General features: G+C 41.1%; 1 protein-coding gene across 1 annotated transcript; it reads left to right on the plus strand.

Moving 5' to 3' along the window:
* The first annotated feature begins 1,982 nt into the window (after positions 1-1,982).
* On the plus strand, positions 1,983-19,632 carry FAM133B (family with sequence similarity 133 member B). The gene is made up of 11 exons (XM_075746203.1): positions 1,983-2,248; positions 6,191-6,288; positions 6,977-7,055; positions 9,329-9,403; positions 9,577-9,609; positions 10,021-10,089; positions 10,677-10,772; positions 11,955-12,002; positions 16,563-16,658; positions 17,452-17,496; positions 18,350-19,632. The coding sequence occupies exons 1-11, from the start codon at positions 2,225-2,227 to the stop codon at positions 18,434-18,436; spliced, it is 750 nt and encodes a 249-aa protein (XP_075602318.1). The 5' UTR covers positions 1,983-2,224; the 3' UTR covers positions 18,437-19,632.
* Positions 19,633-19,667: the final 35 nt, after the last annotated feature.

The following is a 19,667-nucleotide window of genomic DNA, read 5'->3' on the forward strand; positions in this document are numbered from 1 at the left end:
TGTTATGTTTCTCATTATTCACATAAATATTCTCACCCTCTTCTCAAAATTATCTAATGACACCAAATGTCACATGCTTATTAGCACCATAGAAACAAATGTTAATTTTAAAAGATTTAAATGCCTTGTCTTAGTCTATCATTTGCCTGCCATTTACTGATACATGGAAAGCAAGATTTACAGTATCTGTATCACTCCTCATTTTACACCCATCAGTTGTGTTGCTTTTTTTTTCCCCCTGCCATAAGCAAGGTCATCTTTCAGTCTCCTGTCACACAGAAGTCCTTTCTCTAAGTATTTTCATCCATTTTTAGACATCTGATTTAGCAGGCTGAATTGTCTGGTTGGACTCCCAAGCCTCCTTCGCAGTGAGGGAAGAAAAGCTAATGGGAGTCTAATTAAAATGCTCCAGCATGCGCAGCGGAGGACTCTCTCACCCCTGGCTTCCTGCAATGGCAAGTCTTTGTATTTCCAGGCACCAGACACCAGCTCAGAACCACCAGAACTTCACGGCGCAAAGCGTTGGATGTATAAACTCTCCTGGCTCAAATTTGGTCACATTTCTGAAAAGCAGTTCTGTCCTGACACAGCTGAGGTATTGCCTGCACTGCTGCAGCTGAGCTGAAGCCTGTGGAGACCTGCAGTCCTACCACCCTGTCAGCACAGGGACAGACGGACAGCTCTGCTCCCACATCTGGGGGCCACCCTTGTACCCCCAAGGGCTGCAGCAGCGCTGGGGACAGCCTGCACGGGTGCAGCACGATGCCATGAGTCACCTAAAACTGGATTGCGCAGGCAGACTCCAAAATGGCCCAAGTCTGAAAAGGTGTTCATGGTGAGGACATCACCATGCTTCACAAAAGGGGTATCACAATATATTTAGTAACACTCCTAATCTTTTTATGTATTTTAATGCAGTTTGTTTCTTCTGTCTTCAATGTACTTCTCCAGCATCACAGGCAGCTCAATGGGAACTTCAGCCTGATGCGTTTCCAAAGTCACCATTCTTGTTTCAGAACATACCAACTATTTTCTGAGGAATTAAAGTTATCCCTTCCCTTATGCACTATCTTGCAATTTTCAACAGTAAATTTTATTTGCAATTCAGCAAATTTTACTTGCAATTCTGGTTTAGTCACCTTTTTAGTTTTATTCTAGTTCCTCACACCCTGCTCTTGGTTTTACTAAAATAGCTTGATATCACAAATTCCCATGGACTCACCAATTTTTCCATCTATTGCTAAAAATGATGAACACAGCAATGCTGTTTCATAAAGAAAACTCATTTGTGCTTTGTATGATTCAAGTATTAATATGTAATTACTTTTTTTCATTTTCACAAAGCTAAAAACTAACATGGAGTCACTTTTAACAGTAACATTTTAAGAAAAGGACATCTTAAATTGGACACCTGGTAATTCCCAGGCTTTTAGCATTTGCATTAACCTGGTCAATATTGCAATGTTCTTTATTTTGCAGTGCAGATAGCTAACGAGTGATGAACATGTGCTTTTTTCCATTGAATTCTATGCCAGAGTGGGCTACTATTTCATAATATGCATCTACTGAAGGAAAAAGGGAAAGAAAACACCGCCGTTCCACCTGTCACTGAGCACTAGATAGAACAAGAGGAGAAAAACCCCTCAATGAAATTCTGTCCTCTCCTGGGACGTCTGTCCCAGACGCGCCCCGGGCCCTGCGCCCCGGGATACAAATCCACCTTTATATGTTATTTCTCCCTCAGAGCTGCCCTCCGCTCCCCCACCTGCCCCTCGGGTTGTCTTCCCGCCGGCAGGCCGGGACGCCGCCGCTGACGGGCCCCTCACCGCCACGACGACGCTCGCCCTCCGTAGCTCCCCGCCATTGCCACCGCCCCAACCGACGCTCCGCATTAGAGCTCCCCGCTTTCATCATCCCTTCCCGCCCTTCCTCTTCCGACCGCTCCGTTCACCGCCTCCCCTCGCCCAAGGGGCCGGCGGAGCGGAGCTGAGGCGGGGCGCTAACGGCCGCCACCCGCCGGCGGTGAGGGGCCGCTCCGGCCGCGGTGGTACCGCGGGCCCGGCAGGCGGCGCTGCGTAGCCGCCGCCATCGCCACTCCGCGCAGCTCGGCGGCTGCTCCGGGCAGAGCAGGGCCGGGGCGCCTGCGGCGCGGCTTCCCGGGCGCGGGGAAAGGGCCCTGGGCTGGGCCGAGGTGACGGCTGCGGCGCAGGGTCTCGGCGGCACCATGGGGAAGCGGGACAACCGGGTGGTGAGTAACGCGGGCAGCCCGGCGGGGAGGCAGCGGCGGGGGCCAGGCCGGCGCGGCGGACGTCGCTGGGATCCTCCACAGCAGCGGCGGCGGCACCTTCGGGCGGGCCCTGGTAGGGAAGCTGTGGGGAGTTGGGCGCTGCCTCAGCCCGGGCAGCCGCGGCCTAGGCGGGCCTGTCCGGCCCGCTGCCGTACTCCGGCCGTACTCCGGCCGCTGGGGCGGGGGGGGGGGGGGGGGGAGTAGGAGGGGGTCGCCGCCCCACGGCGAGGGAGAAGAGGGCCCCTGTGCCGCCGGGCCTGCCGCGGCGGGCGGGAGGCACTCGAGGGCTGGCTGGTTACGCGGCGGCGGGATTGGGGGGCCGGCAGACCTCGGGGCCCCGTACCGCCAGACAACAAAGGCGCGCCGTGCCCTGTGGACCCGCCCGGCCGGGGTGTGCGCCCCGGGCCTGGACTGCCGCAGGTCCCGTGTGGAGGGACGTGAGGTGTCCCTTTGCGTGGGCAGGCACGTGCCCGCGACTCCCTGGCAGAACCTCTGATTGCCTTGTCAAATCCGGCAGCAGTCGTGACTGATGCCTGCTTTGTGATCTGCCAAGTGAAGATGATTAAGATGCTGGCCTGGTCCTTACAAAAATAAAGTGTTCCCAGTGGGAGTTTCAGCATTTGCTGAAGTAGCTCTGATCGTCGTTGAGCTGTATTTCCTTAAACTTGGCGTTCAGCCGTACCTGAGCAGTTTGAAATTGAGCTTTACGCAGCGCTCTGGTAACCTCGTGAGCCAGCAGTCAGAAGCAGGCCAAAAATGCGCTTCTACGCACCTGATTGCAGAGCCTAATTTTGTACTGTTACCACATTTATCCTTCCTCGTATTTTCCTTTAAACTTTTTTTGTACCAGTCAACCGTTCACCTTATGCTCATATTTCATTTAGGCATTGAAAATTTACAATTAATGAGTTTTATGATTAAAAACAAATCATAATACTTTTTTCCCCCCCTTTCTTTGTCTCTTTCTAGTATGTGCTATGAGTTCATACTCAGATCCATTCAGGGAAATGTCTTTGCTTACCTTGGCAGAATAATATGTAATAGACGTGATGGACATATACATTGTACAGATGGATAGCTAAGTGCCTTTGATTGCTTTATTGAGTCATTAAAATAATGGAGCCTACTGAGAAAGAGTTGACAGTGTTAGACTGCAAGACCTGGCCTGTGCGTGAAATGTATTGCCCTCTTATGATGTTTTTGGGTGTATTTGGGTGTCTGTTTATTTACTCGTAATTTTCTTGTATAGGACGGTTGGGATGCACCTACCAATGCCAGCAAATCTTTATATTCTTACATGAAGTTCATTATGCCACGATGGCTGCTAGTACAGACACGTTATAGTATAGAACCCTTTGCTTCTCTTCTATGATTGTAGAGCTTTCTGCCCGTTACTTCTTTCCCATGTCCCTTCTTAAATACACTGTCATTTTGACTATTTGGAGATGGAAAATAAATTTGTTTTTTTCACATCTGCAGGATACTTGCAAGGCACTAGTCTGCATTGCTTGCCCAGAGAACCCGAGCTGACTGAAGGTGCCTAGTGCTTTTTACGAGTATGAAAGCTATACAACAAATACCTTTTAATAGCTGCTTGAGCAAAGTGCCAAAAGAAGAAAATGAATGTGCAGACAAGCACTTCCTTTATTGAGAGTGCATTTCTGTGCTCTCGCTGGCTAGTTACATGCAGTTTGGCAAAGCAGTGTAAATACTTCTAAGAAATGTTTATCAGTGATTTCTTTATAAATAAACGTGTTTGAAATAATAAGAACGTGTTTTAAGACATAAATCTCCTAATTGTGGAATATAGAGCAGTATTCAGTCATTATGTGTTTGCTGCCAGAAAGTTAAAGAAAGCCACTGGAGGAAGCTTCATAGCTAGTTGTCTGGAGAGAGTTTGAGGAAGTAGAAAACCAACCCTTGACCGTTGTAGCCTTTTCTGCAGGTAGAGAGAATTTTGTTTGGTTGGGTTTTTTTCATTTCAGGTTAGCTCAGGTAAGAAAGTAGCTAGTATTTGTTTAAACAGCAAGAAACCTTGGTTTTAGGAATAATACTTATGTAAGAAGCTGGAGCTCTCAGATATAAATTCTTGAATGGTAACCAAGAAGTGTTGACTCACTTTGCTCACTGGAGTAAGCTAAGTCATGGATTACATTTCTGTTGTCTTCTCTAGTGAATCTAATACATTGAAATTACCTTTGTTTAATGAAAACGGTTTTCAAATACTACTTTCCTGCTGTGCTAAAGGAACTCCTTTTGTACTCAAAGCTGAATTCAAATGCAAAATTTTTATTCATTTGTAGATTTCTAACATAATTAAAGGCTAGAGTTAATAATGCAAATACGTATCTTAAACTGCTATAACTACTTGGGCACATACATCCACCTAGCTACAAAAGAAGGTGCCAAGCTGAGATTAAACTAGTTTAAGTTGGCATACCTTGGCGTTTATTTGCCCATGTTAGTTAGCTTTTTTTTGTGTGTGAATTAAAGCAACAAAGCAAAGCCCCAAGAAATGGCAGCAAATGGCAGCTTTAGAGTTGCACAATCAACCTGAGTCAAAAAGTGGTCCACTTTAAAGAGTCCTCTGATTCCTTCAGTGTGGTCCACCTGATGGACCACGAGCCAAATTCATTGTGGGGAGTGCTTCCCTCTGGCCCGCTGCCCCTTCCAGGCAGAGCTTGAAGGCCCTCTTCCAGGGCTAAATGTAGCCTCAAGGACCGAAGGCCACCAGCCCGCTCGGAGTCTCGTCCAGCACTGCTGTGGCTGCCGCTTCTGCAGTGGGGGGAACAGGAGGGGAGGCAGCAGCTGCTGTTTGACAGCTTTCATAAATGGTTGCTTGCTATGCATGGTGGTTTCTGAATGCTTACTTTATGGCCTGATAAAAAGCAATGTTGGACATGGAAGAGCTACACATATGGTCGAATCTTTACTTTGAATCTACAAAATGTTGTTCTCTTTAAAAAAAAAAAAAATTATCTCAGATTGGGCAACCAAAGCTAGTCATTGTTTTGACTATTTGATTTTTTTCCTCATCTCCAAACTCTATACAGTAAGAACAGTGTGTGTTATGTTTGCAAAAGTAAATTGTGAAGTGTTAGGATGACGTAGTGATAAAAGCCCATGAGATAAGGGAGTGCATGTACCTCCCTTTTGCATGAGCAAAACATTACTTGCATTCAAAAAAATTGAAGAATTGTTTGCTCAATTAGAGTTTTTCCATTAATTGCTGCGGTGGATTATGGATTCTAAGTTATAAATTCATCTTTTATAACCTGTTACATTTTTAGAGTGAATATGAAGAGGATGCATGGGTTTGAAAGATGGAATACCTCATAACATTGGGAGTTTTAGAGGTTTTGTGGTTTTTTCCTCCTCAAAATAGCCCTAAGTCACAGAATTTTCATACAAGCATAATTGTAGCAAAGCACCACCACTTGCTTATTTTGGTGTTACAACAAGAAACTTTACGCAGAATTTGTTGAATCTACTATCGTCAATTTTGAGCAAAACCTTGAAGGCCTAAGATCAGTTGTCACAGAGAGTAAGAGTTGAAATTTAATTACGTTTTCCGTATCCCAAGGAAGAATATTTCAGCAGTCGTGATACTGTACTCAGTTTGCAAAATCATTGCTCGGGGAGGGGAATTATTGGAAGGAACATGGTCTCTTTGCGGGTGAGTTCTTTCTGCCACAGTATAGCTCAAGTTGAAAGCACTTATCTGAGTCTTTCTGCTAGACCAAATCAACTTGGTTTAGTTAAATATTTTACATTTTTAGAAACAAGTCAGAATTATTTTTCAGCGAGTGAGAAAAAGTTTCTGTGAAGAACAAAAATGACGGACTTTGGTATCATAGCGCGGCTGATGAATTTTACATTTCTTTTTGTTGTCTCATGTTCAAGGCTTATATGAATCCCATAGCTATGGCCAGAGCGCGAGGTCCTGCCCAAAATTCGGGACCAACAATACAAGACTACTTGAACAGGCCAAGACCAACATGGTAAGTGGCAATACTCATCTGCCCTTCTGACCTTTTGAGTAAAAGATTTGTTCCCTCTTGCTAATATGACATTGATTCCTACCTCCTCCCCACAATACCCAGTAATACATCTTGAAGGATTCCTTGTCTCTGGCCAAGGCATTCTTTTCTAAAGATGTATTCAATCTCTTCTTTTAAAAACAGTAATATTTCATTTTGAAATGCATATTTCTCATTTGTCTTTAAATATTTTGGCAACAGTTTCTCAGAAAAGGTAAACGTTGGTCTTGTTACCTCTTTGACAAATCCTAATACCTAAAATCTGGAGATACACGTAATTTTTAAACAAAGTAATCTCTAGAAAAACATTTTGCTGGTATATTCTTAGAACACAGTTTACCCTACCCAGCGAAATCACCACTTTGAGATATTATCAACAACTTACTTTATGTTCAGTCCATTTTGCCTCCTCTCGTAAGGCATTAGAGAACAATTTACCTAATTGCAAAGTTAGCTTTAGATCTTTCAGAAGGATTTAGCTATTGTACTTAAGTTATTAGGGTTAGGTAACCATATGCATAACATCTAAGATGCTTTCATTCTTCTTTCTGTTGGAAGTTCAGCCAAAGCTAAACTTCAAAAAACCCTCCAAAAAGTTAGACACTGAAGAAGGAATTTTTAATTGTGATCTATCATCCTTTTTATGTAGGGAAGAAGTGAAAGAGCAACTGGAAAAGAAAAAGAAAGGATCCAGGGCTTTGGCTGAGTTTGAAGAAAAGATGAATGAGGTTGGTAATATTAATGTTAAGTATGTTGATACTTGATTCTTCTTATCTTATGTGCTACTTTTCCTCCATTATCATTAACAGTACCAAATACTCTTAATATTTCACTTCACTCAAGCTTTTAATGAGTAAACGTTTTGTTTCATTTGTATCGGAAGTTAAGGTTACCACTTAACCCATGAAGAGCTACTCTCAGTTCAGAGAAACACTACATAGAAAGTTTTGAAAATTGCTGCTGAATAAAACTTGAACTTTTCATAAATGTAAATGTAGTTATGTAAATGCATATGTTTATATTAACAAATGAAACTCGTGCATTTTCTGGTATGATAGATCAAAGTCTGTTGTGCTAATCTTCACTTGTTTAAAGTCACACAATCCAAAAATATTGGAAGAGGTGTATTGCTGGAAACAGATGTCTTTGGCAAGGAATGTACACATAATATTGATATGGGAGAAGGCACAAAGAATGGCCTTCAATATAGAGATAGGACTATAAAGTATTTCTTTGTCATCCTAAGCAGATTACATTCCATGCTGGTTCCCTACTTATAAATGCAGCTGTTCTGATGCTTGTGTGCATAACTTACTGAAGGTCAGCACAGTATCAGAAAGTTTCGCATGTAATTCCTGTTGCATGCACAGGAAGAAATTAGTACCCAGTGAATTTAACTGTTCCTGTTCCTTCTTGGGTTCTGATATCTTGGGATAAGCTTCAAGCAGTACTATTCATCGCCGTGTGCGAGTTTCTGGTTGAAGTAGATTATGTTCCTCCTCTGTTACTGGAAGGGCATAGTACCTCTGCTCTTGCTATACCTTTTTCCCTAAAAAGTTATACCAGTATTTGGAGGGTCATGGGGTGCTATTCTGAGAGGATCATTTGTTCTGCACTCTGTGATTTTTAGCTTGGTGAGTTTGGTTTAGTATTTTATCATATTCCTTTCCTGCTTGTATCTTTGCTTTATTGTGAAATAATTGAAATTGGCATGGATAGACGATAACAACCTGTCAGTACGGCAGAAGGGTAGGAAGGGATGCAGGGAATTATGAAATGGCCATGAGTTCTTCCTAAAGCTCCTAAGAACAAATCTCTGAATGGTTGAAAAGACTACAAGTCTCTGAATGAGGTTCTCTCTCCTATTTTACTGACAGGTGGTGTGCTTTTTGTTTAAACATAACACTAGCACAGCCTTAAAATAATTTTAAAGAGAACGCCTGCCTAATAAAGCACAGCTTGTTAGAGACCTCTCAGGAAGCTCTGGGTAGCTGGTATATCAAGGTATACAATCCGCTGCAATACTGCGTAGATGCTACCTTGGACCGTGGAAACACATTACACACAGGAGTGTATCCTGGCTAATCTGCCATGTCTCTTGGAGCACTGCTCAGCTAATTCACAGTATGCTGACTTGGGGAGCTGTGTATCGTAGTGCGTTGCACAGGTATAATCTTACTTAATTCCTGGTGTTTCTATTCAGCACAATATGTGGATTATCGCTTTGCCAGTAAAATACCAATATAGCTTTACTGTGAGGAAAGAGAGGATCAGAATAACAATAATAAAGAGGGAAGCACATGAAGCAGGAATAGTGCAGATTGAAGCCAGCAGCCTTTCAGTGTGATGGGCGCGGGTTGGATGTTTCAGAGCTCTTGAAGGGGGGATTTTGGGTAAACCTAGAGACCTTGTGAGGGATTGAAAAGGAGGAATGAGAGTGGAGTTTTATCTGTGCAGTGTGCTTGGCCTAACAAAAATGAGAGTGTTTCTATGAAGACATGTAGAATAACGTAATCATTGTGGACACCAGCAAGGCCCATAACAGACACTAGAGACACCCGTACATTGAAGAAGGGCCAGGAGAATTTGTCTTGAAATTCTGTTTCAGGTGATTTTAAAACTTAAGACAAAATAGCAATTTTTTTGGTAGGGCGCCCTGGCTTTCTAAAGTGGTCTAGCAAGAGCACAGTAATACAAAACCAAAAATACCATAATTGATGACCTTCAAGATAAAGGACAATCTCCTAAGTCCAAATAACTTGAACATTAAAGTATGAACTAACATGGTATTTCGATGAATATTAATCTTCTGTAAAATCAAATGCACTTGATTACAAAATCAAAATGCAATGCCTTGCTTAACATTATATGTTGTTTATTTTATGCGGGTTTGTGAAAACTGTAATGTCAGATAGAGGACAGGATTTCAAGAAAGGTCTCTTAAAAAAAGCTGTTTTGAAATGACGCTCATGTCAATGTTTCTGTTTGGGTTTGTTTTCAGAATTGGAAGAAAGAACTGGAAAAACACAGGGAGAAATTACTGGGTGGAAACGAGAGTTCCTCCAAAAAGAAAGAGGTAAGTTATTTTCAGTTTCATACAGTCTGTGTTTGGAACTGGATTTATCATTGGTGCTGCCAATACAGAATGTTATCAATACATTTTAAAAGCCAGCATCAAAGTACATAAACCTAAATGCATGACAAAAGAACATGATGCCAAAGTAACATTTGTTTTATTCTATTTTTAAGAAAAAGAAAAAGGAAAAGAAGAAATCTAATAGGGTGAGCAAAATTTTCAGTTTTCTGAGTTTTTTTGCTTTTAGGTTGTTCCTATTTGTCATTAAAGTTCTCTTGGAAAGAGAGTGTAGCTGTAATTTTGAATTAATTGTTAAATTGATGGAATTTTTTATTTGAGAGAGGTGGCTTACATTCTATACGAGGAGAATTTTACTTCTGCTTATAGGGAGGAAAAGAGCATTAAATATGTATTATTAAATGAAAAATGTTAGAAGTCACTTTTTAGAGTTTTATTTAAGAAAATCTATGTAAGACCAGCTTCTTGGAAGTAAAATTTCATTGATAATATTTTGTAAATGAAGAGATGATAAAGGAAGTGTTTGGATGGACTTTTGACTGTTTGCTAGATAAAATGCTGCATCTCACAAGCTTCACTTTTTGTTGTGTTTGGTCAAGTTGTCTTCATCTTCCTCTTCTTCATCAAGCTCTGATTCTTCCAGCAGTTCATCTGATTCAGAAGATGAGGTAAGAACTGACTTATTAGAATCTAACATGTTTTGTTCATGAGGCTTATTTAACACAGATTTTGGTAATATATTTTGGAATATTGTTTGAGGGCTTGGTTTGTGTAAAACTATTTCATTTTTATGCATTTGGTACATACTATAAACTTGTGAATTTTAGGTACATATTTGTTCAAGAATTTCTTATGAACACTGGCTTGTAAACTGGATCCATTTCTGTTTTAACATTGAATTGCATGCTTTTTCAATAGCATCCCCCATCTAATCATAAAAATGCAAACATACCATTTTTATTTTTTAGCAGAAATCTTTGTTACAGATAAACAGATTCTACAGCACACATCTAAATAATAAACAGAATCTAGAGAACCTGGATTTTTCACCAGTTTACATTTTTTCAATGCAGAAGAGTTACGAAGGTCCTCCGCAAAAAGAATCAATTGTAGTATACTTTATTCCTCAAGAGAACATGATAACGTGTAGGAATTTGGTGTTCCCTATTCTTTACATTTAATGTAAGTCTTTAATTCTAGTGAGAATAAATTCAGGGTTGTGTTCTTCTTTTTTCCCCACAATATTTGTGGATAGGATAAAAAGCAAGGAAAGAAAAGAAGGAAAAAGAAGTACCGTTCCTCACGGAAATCTTCAGCGAGCTCAACTTCTGAATCTGAGTCAGACAGCAAGGTAAATGTGCATTACCCTTGGCAAGTTTTCTTGATCTGTGTTATAAAGACATAAACATTTCTGACTTTTGCCTATCACTGTTTTTTTAATCTTCCAAATTTAAAGCCATGCATTCTTACTGTAGCTGAGCTGCACTTGTGTCTTCCAGATGCAATCATGAATCTTCGTCCACTGGCCACAATGCCTGGTGGAAATAATTTGATCTTTAGGAAATGAACATGCTTTATTCCAGCAATTTTTAGCTTTTTTTTCTGAATTCAAACATGTGTGGCTTTTGTGCTGCTCAAATGTTTAGTTTTAATAATACATTAACACTTAAAAAAATAAAAAGTTCTGTGAAATTCTTGTGATTATGCTATTTAATTGAACACTACCTGTGAAAATACAGGTATTGCGGGATATCAGTGGCCAGAATATTGCCTAAGTATCTGTGGACTGAGTAGTTTCCTGTTGGAGAACTGAGCCTTTCCCAAATGCATATTAAACTGAGGGTGTCTTCTTTTTCTGACTGTAGAGCAGTGTAGATACACAGGCTTACTGAATGAACAAAGAAGTGGAGAAAACACGAGTCAATTTGTTCTGTTAGCATTTTTCTGTGTTATAGTGGGTAGTAACTGTACTTCTTGCCTAAATATTAATAATACAGCAAGTTGTTAAGATTCTGTGTGTAGACGTTATCACAGGTTTTCACTGGAATACCTAATTCAGTGTGATATAAATTGTGATGAATCACTGTTTGCATATATCTCTGAATTTGTGCTAATGGGAGTTTGAAAACTTTTGCTACATAGAGGGACACAGAAATACCCTTACTGCTGAAATTGGAAGGCAGAAAACTCCACAGAAATACCTGGTTAACCCCTGCCTGATCAGTGGAGGTGGGCATGGATGGTGAATAAAGACTCCAGGCTGTTATGTGTGGTTACAGTAGCGATAGCTGGTATCCCTTCCAGAGGCTCTCTGCATGTACTGCAAGTACTCTGTTACCTGGTTCAGGAAATCAGCAGCTGCATCAAAATTATGGCTTTTTTATATTTTTCCTTTTAACTGCAAGGTAGAAAGAACAACTTTGAAGAACAACCTTCAATAGACAGAAAAAGACAATGGGTCAGCCAGCTTTTGGCATTTCTACCTTTTTCCCGAAATGATGTCGTCATGGTTTATGTTTTTCTTTCTATTTAGGACAGCACAAAAAAGAAGAGATCAAAGGAAGATTATGAAAAAGAGAAGGTATTTTTACTCTTGAAATACTTATATCAGAACTGAATTTTACATATATAATGGAGCTTGCGCTCTCTTTTATTTATTTTCCTTTTTTTTTCTTTTTTTTCTTTTCTTTTTTTTCTTTTTTTAATACTGAATGCCTCAATTTACACCTATGGAAATTTTCTGTCCGAAATTACACAGTTAGAAGGTATTCAGTACCCCCAATTTGAGGTAGACTTCTAGTTGGGTTCAGCTTCTGCTTTAGTAATTGTTCATAGAAACTGCTGGATCTGTTCTTGTTATGCAGGTATATGAAAAAAGTATCTGTAGTAGATCAGCTGCATTCTAGTATTTTGGGTTTAAACTTGAGCAGTCACATTGAGCTAAAATATGTGTGATGGTATTTCAGTGGCATGCCTGGTAGGATGCTGGCTTGTTGCTGTAGATTAAGGAACATCAAGCAGAGGATATATTTATCTAAATGTAGTCATAATTATAGATATTGTACTTATAATGGTGTGGTGCTTTAACCTTGGCTGGATGCCAGGTGTCCACCAAGCTCCCTCCCTTCCTCAGCAAGACAGGGAGGGGAGAAAAATAAGATGGAAAAAAACCAACCCTGAACTCATGGGTCAAGATAAAGGCAGTTTAATACAGCAAAAGCAAAAGATTATTCTCTACTTCCCGTGGCTATGGGACAAAGCCCTGGAAGGAAGAGGAGGGCCACAAAGCTCATTGGAGGGATAGAGCACCTCTCCTATGAGGACAGGCTGAGACAGTTAGGATTGTTCAGCCTGGAGAAAAGGCGGCTCTGGGGGAGATCTAATTGCGGCTTACCAGTACCTGAAGGGGGCCCACAGGAAAGCTGGTGAGGGACTGTTTATCAGGGAGTGTAGTGACAGGACAAGGGGTAATGGGTTTAAGCTGAAGGAGGGTCGATTTAGATGAGATGTTAGTAAGAAATTCTTTACTGTTAGAGTGGTGAGGCACTGGAACAGGTTGCCCAGAGAGGTTGTGGATGCCCCATCCCTGGGAGTGTTTAAGACCAGGTTGGATGGGCCTTTGGGCAACCTGGTCTAGTGGAGGATGATCTAGATGATCTTCGAGGTCCCTTCCAACCCAAACCATTCTATGATTCTATGAAGAGGGGCCCAAGACAGCTGGCTAATATTCAAGGATCACCTCCTCCAAGCTCAGGAGTGATGCATCCCATCAAAGAGGAAGTCAAGCAAAAACACCAAGAGGCCCCCATGGATGAACAAGGAGCTCCTGGGCAAAGTGAAACAAAAAAAGGAAGCCTACAGAGGGTGGAAGCAAGGGCAGGTAGCCTGAGAGGAATACAGAGAAACTGTCTGAGCAGCCAGGGATCAGGTTAGGAAAGCCAAAGACCTGATAGAAATTAGTCTGGCCAGGGATGTCAAGGACAACAAGAAAAGCTGCTATAGGTATGTTAGTGATAAAAGGAGGACGAGGGAAAATGTGGGTCCCCTCCAGAATGAAACGGGTGACCTGGTTACCCAGGATATGGAGAAGGCTGAGGTACTCAATGACTTCTTTTTCTCAGTCTTCACTGGCAAATGCTTGAGCCACACTGCCCAGGTCACAGAAGGCAGGGACTGGGAGAATGCAGAACTGCCCACTGTAGGAGAAGATCAGGTTCGAGAATATCTAAGGAACCAGGAGGTGCACAAGTCCATGGGACCTGATGAGTTGCATCCGTGGGTCTTGTGGGAATTGGCGGATGAAGTGGCCAGGCCACTCGCCATCATATTTAAGAAGTCCTGGCAGTCCAGCGAGGTTCCCGCCGACTGGAAGAGGGGGAACATAACCCCCATTTTTTAAGAAGGGTAAAAAGGAAGACCCAGGGAACTACAGGCCAGTCAGTCTCACCTCCATGCCTGGCAAGATTATGGAGCAGACCCTCCTGGAGACTATGCTCAGGCACATGGAAAATAAGGACGCGCTTGGTGACAGCCAGCACGGCTTCACTAAGGGCAAATCGTGCCTGACAAACTTGGTGGCCTTCTATGATGGGGTTACAGTGTCGGTGGATAGGGGAAGGGCAGCTGACGTCATCTGCCTGGACTTGTGCAAGGCATTTGACACTGTCCCGCACAACATCCTTGTCTCTAAATTGGAGAGACATGGATTCGATGGATGGACCACTCAGTGGATAAGGAATTGGCTGGATGGTCACGCTCAAAGAGTTGTGGTCAACGGCTCAATGTCCAAGTGGAGAACAGTGGCGAGTGGTGTTCCTCAGGGGCTGGTATTGGGACCAGCACTGTTTAGCATCTTTGCTGGCAACATGGACAGTGGGATCGAGTGCACCCTCAGCAAGTTTGCCGACGACACCGAGCTGTGTGGCGTGGTTGACACGCTGGAGGGAAGGGATGCCATCCAGAGGGACCTTGACAGGCTTGAGAGGCGGGCCTGTGCAAACCGCACGAAGTTCAACAAGGCCAAGTGCAAGGTCCTGCACGTGGGTCAGCGCAATCCCAAGCATGACTATAGGCTGGGCGAAGAATGGATTGAAAGCAGCCCCGAGGAGAAGGACTTGGGGATATTGATTGATGAGAAGCTCAACATGAGCCAATAGTGTGCGCTTGCAGCCCAGACAGCCAACCGTGTCCTGGGCCGCATCAAAAGAAGCGTGACCAGCAGGTCGAGGGAGGTGATCCTGCCCCTCTACTCCACTCTTGTGAGACCCCACCTGGAGTACTGCGTCCAGCTCTGGGGGCCCCAGTACAGGAGAGACATGGAGATGTTGGAGCGAGTCCAGAGGGGGGCCACGAAGCTGATCGGAGGGCTGGAGCACCTCTCCTATGAGGACAGGCTGAGACAGTTGGGATTGTTCAGCCTGGAGAAAAGGCGGCTCTGGGGGAGATCTAATTGCGGCTTACCAGTACCTGAAGGGGCCTACAGGAAAGCTGGTGAGGGACTGTTTATCAGGGAGTGTAGTGACAGGACAAGGGGTAATGGGTTTAAGCTGAAGGAGGGTCGATTTAGATGAGATGTTAGAAAGAAATTCTTTACTGTGAGGGTGGTGAGGCTCTGGAACAGGTTGCCCAGAGACGTTGTGGATGCCCCATCCCTGGAAGTGTTTAAGACCAGGTTGGATGGGGCTTTGGGCAACGTGGTCTAGTGGAGGGTGTCCCTGCCCGCAGCAGGGGGGTTGGAATTAGATGATCTTTAAGGTCCCTTCCAACCCAAACCATTGTATGATTCTATGATCAGCAGGCGATATCCAGCCACTTCCCAGGAAGCAGGGCTTCAGTATGCATAGCGGTTGCTCCAGAAGACAAACATTGTAAAAAAAACAAAAACAAAAAAACCCCCACAAAAACCCCACGTGTCCTCCGTGCCTCCCCCTATCTCTCAGCTTCTTATTGCTGTCATATGGTATGGAATATCCCTTTGGTCAATTTGAGTCGGCTGTCCTGGCTGTGTCCCCTCCCAAGATCTTTCCCACCCCCAACCTACTGGTGTGTGTGTGGGGAATGTTGGAGAGACAGCCTTGTGCTGGCTCTGCTCAGCAGTAGCCAAAACACTGGTGTGTTATCAACACCTTCCTGGCTACCAACACGCAGCACAGTACTGTGGGGGCCACCGTGGGGAAAATTATCTCCAGCTCAGCCAGACCCAATACAGATGGCTTTGAAAAATTCAAGAGAAAAATGTATTAGCTTAAGAAAAATTACCTTACTCTTTTTCTCTGAGCATGAAACCCCTCTCTCCTTCCTACCACCTCACCAATTTGTACGCACATCTGAGGACTTTCTTCCTTCCATTATGTTTAAAAATGTGTGCTTTGCATGAGTACTTCTGGGAAAGGATTGAGGTAACTGTAATAGACTAAATAGCACAGCTGAGATGTGTGATCTCACCTTGCAAAAAGATGATTAGCAAGATTCTTTTCAGTTTCTGGCCTTAGAAACTGAGTGGAAGAAAGCAGCTTCAGTCTTAGGAACACCTTGCCTGCTCCAGAGCAAAGGGGGATGTGGAGAAGTAGCTCATCAGAGCAATCTCATGCAGCGTCAAAATTTTAAAAATAACATTAACAAAAAGACTGTCCTTTACGTATACTGAGATTATGTATGAAGTATTGAAGTGCAGCTGGCAGGGACAGTTTGTCCTGCTTGGACATGAATATAGAGGGAGATTTTTTTTTTTTAATTTCATCAACAAAGCAAGAGTCTGAAGCTGCAGTGTTTGTATGCATGTATTGAGACATCTTCATTTACTCAGTAGTATTTAAAAGTGATGAAACATTTTATTTTCAAATGCTTACTCCTTCCTGTGTTATTATTTAAAATAAAAGACTACCTTGTAGTATTCTTCCTCTCACTTTTAGAAGGCTGCTGTATCTTGGTAACAAGAGAAAGAAATATACGGAAAAAGATTATTTCCACTAAAAGCATTTTAACAGTTGTTAAGGTAATATGTTGATGATGAGTAATTAGTTTAATGTCAACAATATTTTAAAATATTTCACAACTTAGAAATAATATTTCAATCTAAGTTTTAAGCAGAAGTTTTATAAAATTTGAAAAGCCGTACTTACAAATACTTTATTTTGTGTAGGAAGGCAAAAATCACCACAGGAAAAGGAAGAAAGCCGATCGTGGTGATGGACCTTTATCATCAGAATCCTTATCAGAATCGGATCAGACAGAGGAGGTCAGTGGGAAATCTCAATTTCAGATGTTATAATGCTTTTAGCTTACTGATTTGCATGAATTAATGAGAATGAACTAGCTCAGATTTAATACATTGTTGAAACTCTTCTGCTCTGTACAGTTGAATTTAAAGGGTGTAGCACATTCAAAGTTGTTTGTATTTTTCTCTTTAATAAAAGCATTTAGTAAGAGTTGTTTAGTACAGCTCCTACACGTAATTTTGAACTAATTTTCTTGAACATTTTCACCTTTTTATGGGTATTTTAGAGCTCAGTGAAATGAAGGTAAGTGATTAGTATGGTGTCCTTCACAAGATTTCTCTCTGATGTTTGTGAATATATAGGCAAATGGCTAAAATTTTTTTGCTCTCTTTTCCAGTGAATTAAAAAAAATGGATGTAATAATATTACTCTCACCTTTGTGTATATCTACTTTGAGGATTTGTATTCTTGTAGGATTACATAATTTCGGAAGGTTCCAATATGTTGTGTTTTTCATTAAGAATTTTTACCACATTATTAGCTTAGTAATTTTACCTTTATATCTCTATTGCTGTTTCTTACTCTGCTGTATTGTAAAAGCAGAGTGTGTTCCCAGATTGGATGTTTATAGGATAATGTGTATTCTAGAATATAACACAGATAACCAGTGCTTCTTCATGGGTAATTGTTCAGTATGTTCTACCACTGTTGTGCCATCATTCATTTTTATGCAACAAAACCTCAAACTTTTATTTAAAACAGCATTTCCAAAGCTGCTCTCCCATTACATTTTATTTCATCTACTTTTTTTAGGTGCAAGCGAAAAAGAAGAAAAACAATGAGGAAAAAGAGAAAACAGCAAGTATCCTTCTTACTCATACTGTAGTTTTAGGATATAAATACACTGTACTTGGTTAATTTCCAATTTCACATTTTTCAGTGATACAAATGTTTTATAGCAAGTCTTCTGTCACATGAATCTAAATTAACAATTTCTCTATTTACCTGCTGAAGTCACTTTTTCAGCTGTTGAATTAAAGGAAGACTTTGTCACTATAGGTATTTGTCACTATACAGATACATATGGCTTGAGATTTATATAGGTTTAACACTTATTGTACCATATATTTTACTCTGTGTCAACCTACTAGAACTACTAATATCTCTATAGTATTGTGTAGGGTAGCAGCGTGCCACACAGACGTCAGTGCTGTTCCTTTGTTAGTGTTGTGTATAGTTCTTCCCCCTCTACCAGACCATGGTGCGAGTGCTGGAGATTCTAGCCAAGTGTAGTTGAACCATTTAATTTTGCAGAGTAAATGTAAGCACATATTTTAAAATATGTAAACATTCTAGTTATTCCCACATATACAAGATGTCACTGCTTGTCAAAGCACTTCCTTATTACTTTCTCAGAATCTGTAAAGCACTGGAAATCATTTCAAAGATTAGGAAATGTAATAGTGACAGTGATGAGAGGTATGAAATAGCCAGACCATGATAGAGATAAATTGAAGACTGCTTATAATAATGTAAATTACTGGGTAAAATATGAATTTTCTTTTTGTGATTTCTCAATAGGCTTTTATAGAAATCTCTTTTGAAATGTCTTTGTAAAGATAGCCTTTCTGTGCTCTCATTTTGCATTAGCAGAATTTAATAGATGGCAATTTTATTATACAGTAACTTCCCTTTAATTTTTTTTTTTTAGGATAAAACAAAAAAGAGAAAGAAGCACAAGAAACATGGTAAAAAGAAGAAAAAGAAGGTTGCTGGTTCAAATTCAGATTCAGAATAATATTTTAAAAAACCCAAGACTATCAACAGAAGTGCAATGACTAAAGGAAACTTAAACTGTGAAATGACAGCAAACTTTACCAAACTGCATGAGTTTTCCTGTGTTTCAGAAATATTCCTAATCTTTCAGTAGCCAGCCAGATGCAGCTGTGCTGGGAAAGACCATTGTTATTGCCTGCTGCTTAATACATGAGGTACAACTTCCATAAAATTCCAGTAAGCAGTGCTAGATGTTTGAAACAATATGAGATGGTAGTCCAGCTGAGGTGTAAAATATTGGAAAATAAGAGTTAAACTTTTTAGATAGTAAAAGTAGTCTTTTAAAGCATTAGTAATAGTCTTTATTTGTAAATCAGGACAAATAAAATCCCAAGTTCATCCTGCAAGTTAATAGTATACATAAGCTACTACAAGCTGGTGTCTGCTAGTGGCATTTACAAAATGGGAAATTAATGATAACATTTAAACAGCTGCCTTTGTAGAAATGTTTATCATCTGCCCCATTACTCTCTTCATGCTTATGAGAAAGGGAATGCTACTATTTTGGCTAACTGAATAGGGTGCCTTTGCCTTTGATTCTTGCAAATCTTTGCTATTCTTAATCCATGCAGCATCTCTGATTCTAAGGAAGCCAGAACCATTGTCAGCAGGCTTTTTCTAAGCAGTTCTGGGCTTCTAAGCATGTGCTTCTGCATTAAGCAAGAGCAATGACATTTTGCAGTGTAACTGACATTCAAAACCTGAAGATTTTACCTCTGCTTCTTTGAAATAGCGATAGATCTTTGCTAGTAAATATGCGTACTTCATTTAATGTAATTTTGGTTTAGTTGAACACTTCTTGCAAACACTGGTAGCTTTCTTTGCATTATCTTTAGAATTGTTTTGCATGATTTGTACCATTTTTAAATTAACAAAATGCAGGTAATCATTTGTTGTAACCAGTTCTATGAATTACGTTCCACATGCAGAGTTTCATGTATGTATTTAGTTATTATTATAGTTAAGTTCATTGCTGTGTTTAAGGGCACACTTGCTGAAGATATTTAGCATGTAAAAAGCAGGGTTTTGATACCTTAACAGCTTCATATTGAAGCTGATTTTACTCTTAAGCAAGTTCAGTGGCAGACCTGTTACGTGATGTGTCTTGTTAGATAAAAAAACTACTGCCAGAATCTCATTAAAGATACTGTTTAAACAGTTTGTATTTATATTTTTGTACTTGAGGGCTACAG

Source organism: Balearica regulorum, chromosome 2 (assembly GCF_011004875.1).
Source record: "Balearica regulorum gibbericeps isolate bBalReg1 chromosome 2, bBalReg1.pri, whole genome shotgun sequence".
Classification (NCBI taxonomy): Eukaryota; Metazoa; Chordata; class Aves; order Gruiformes; family Gruidae; genus Balearica; species Balearica regulorum.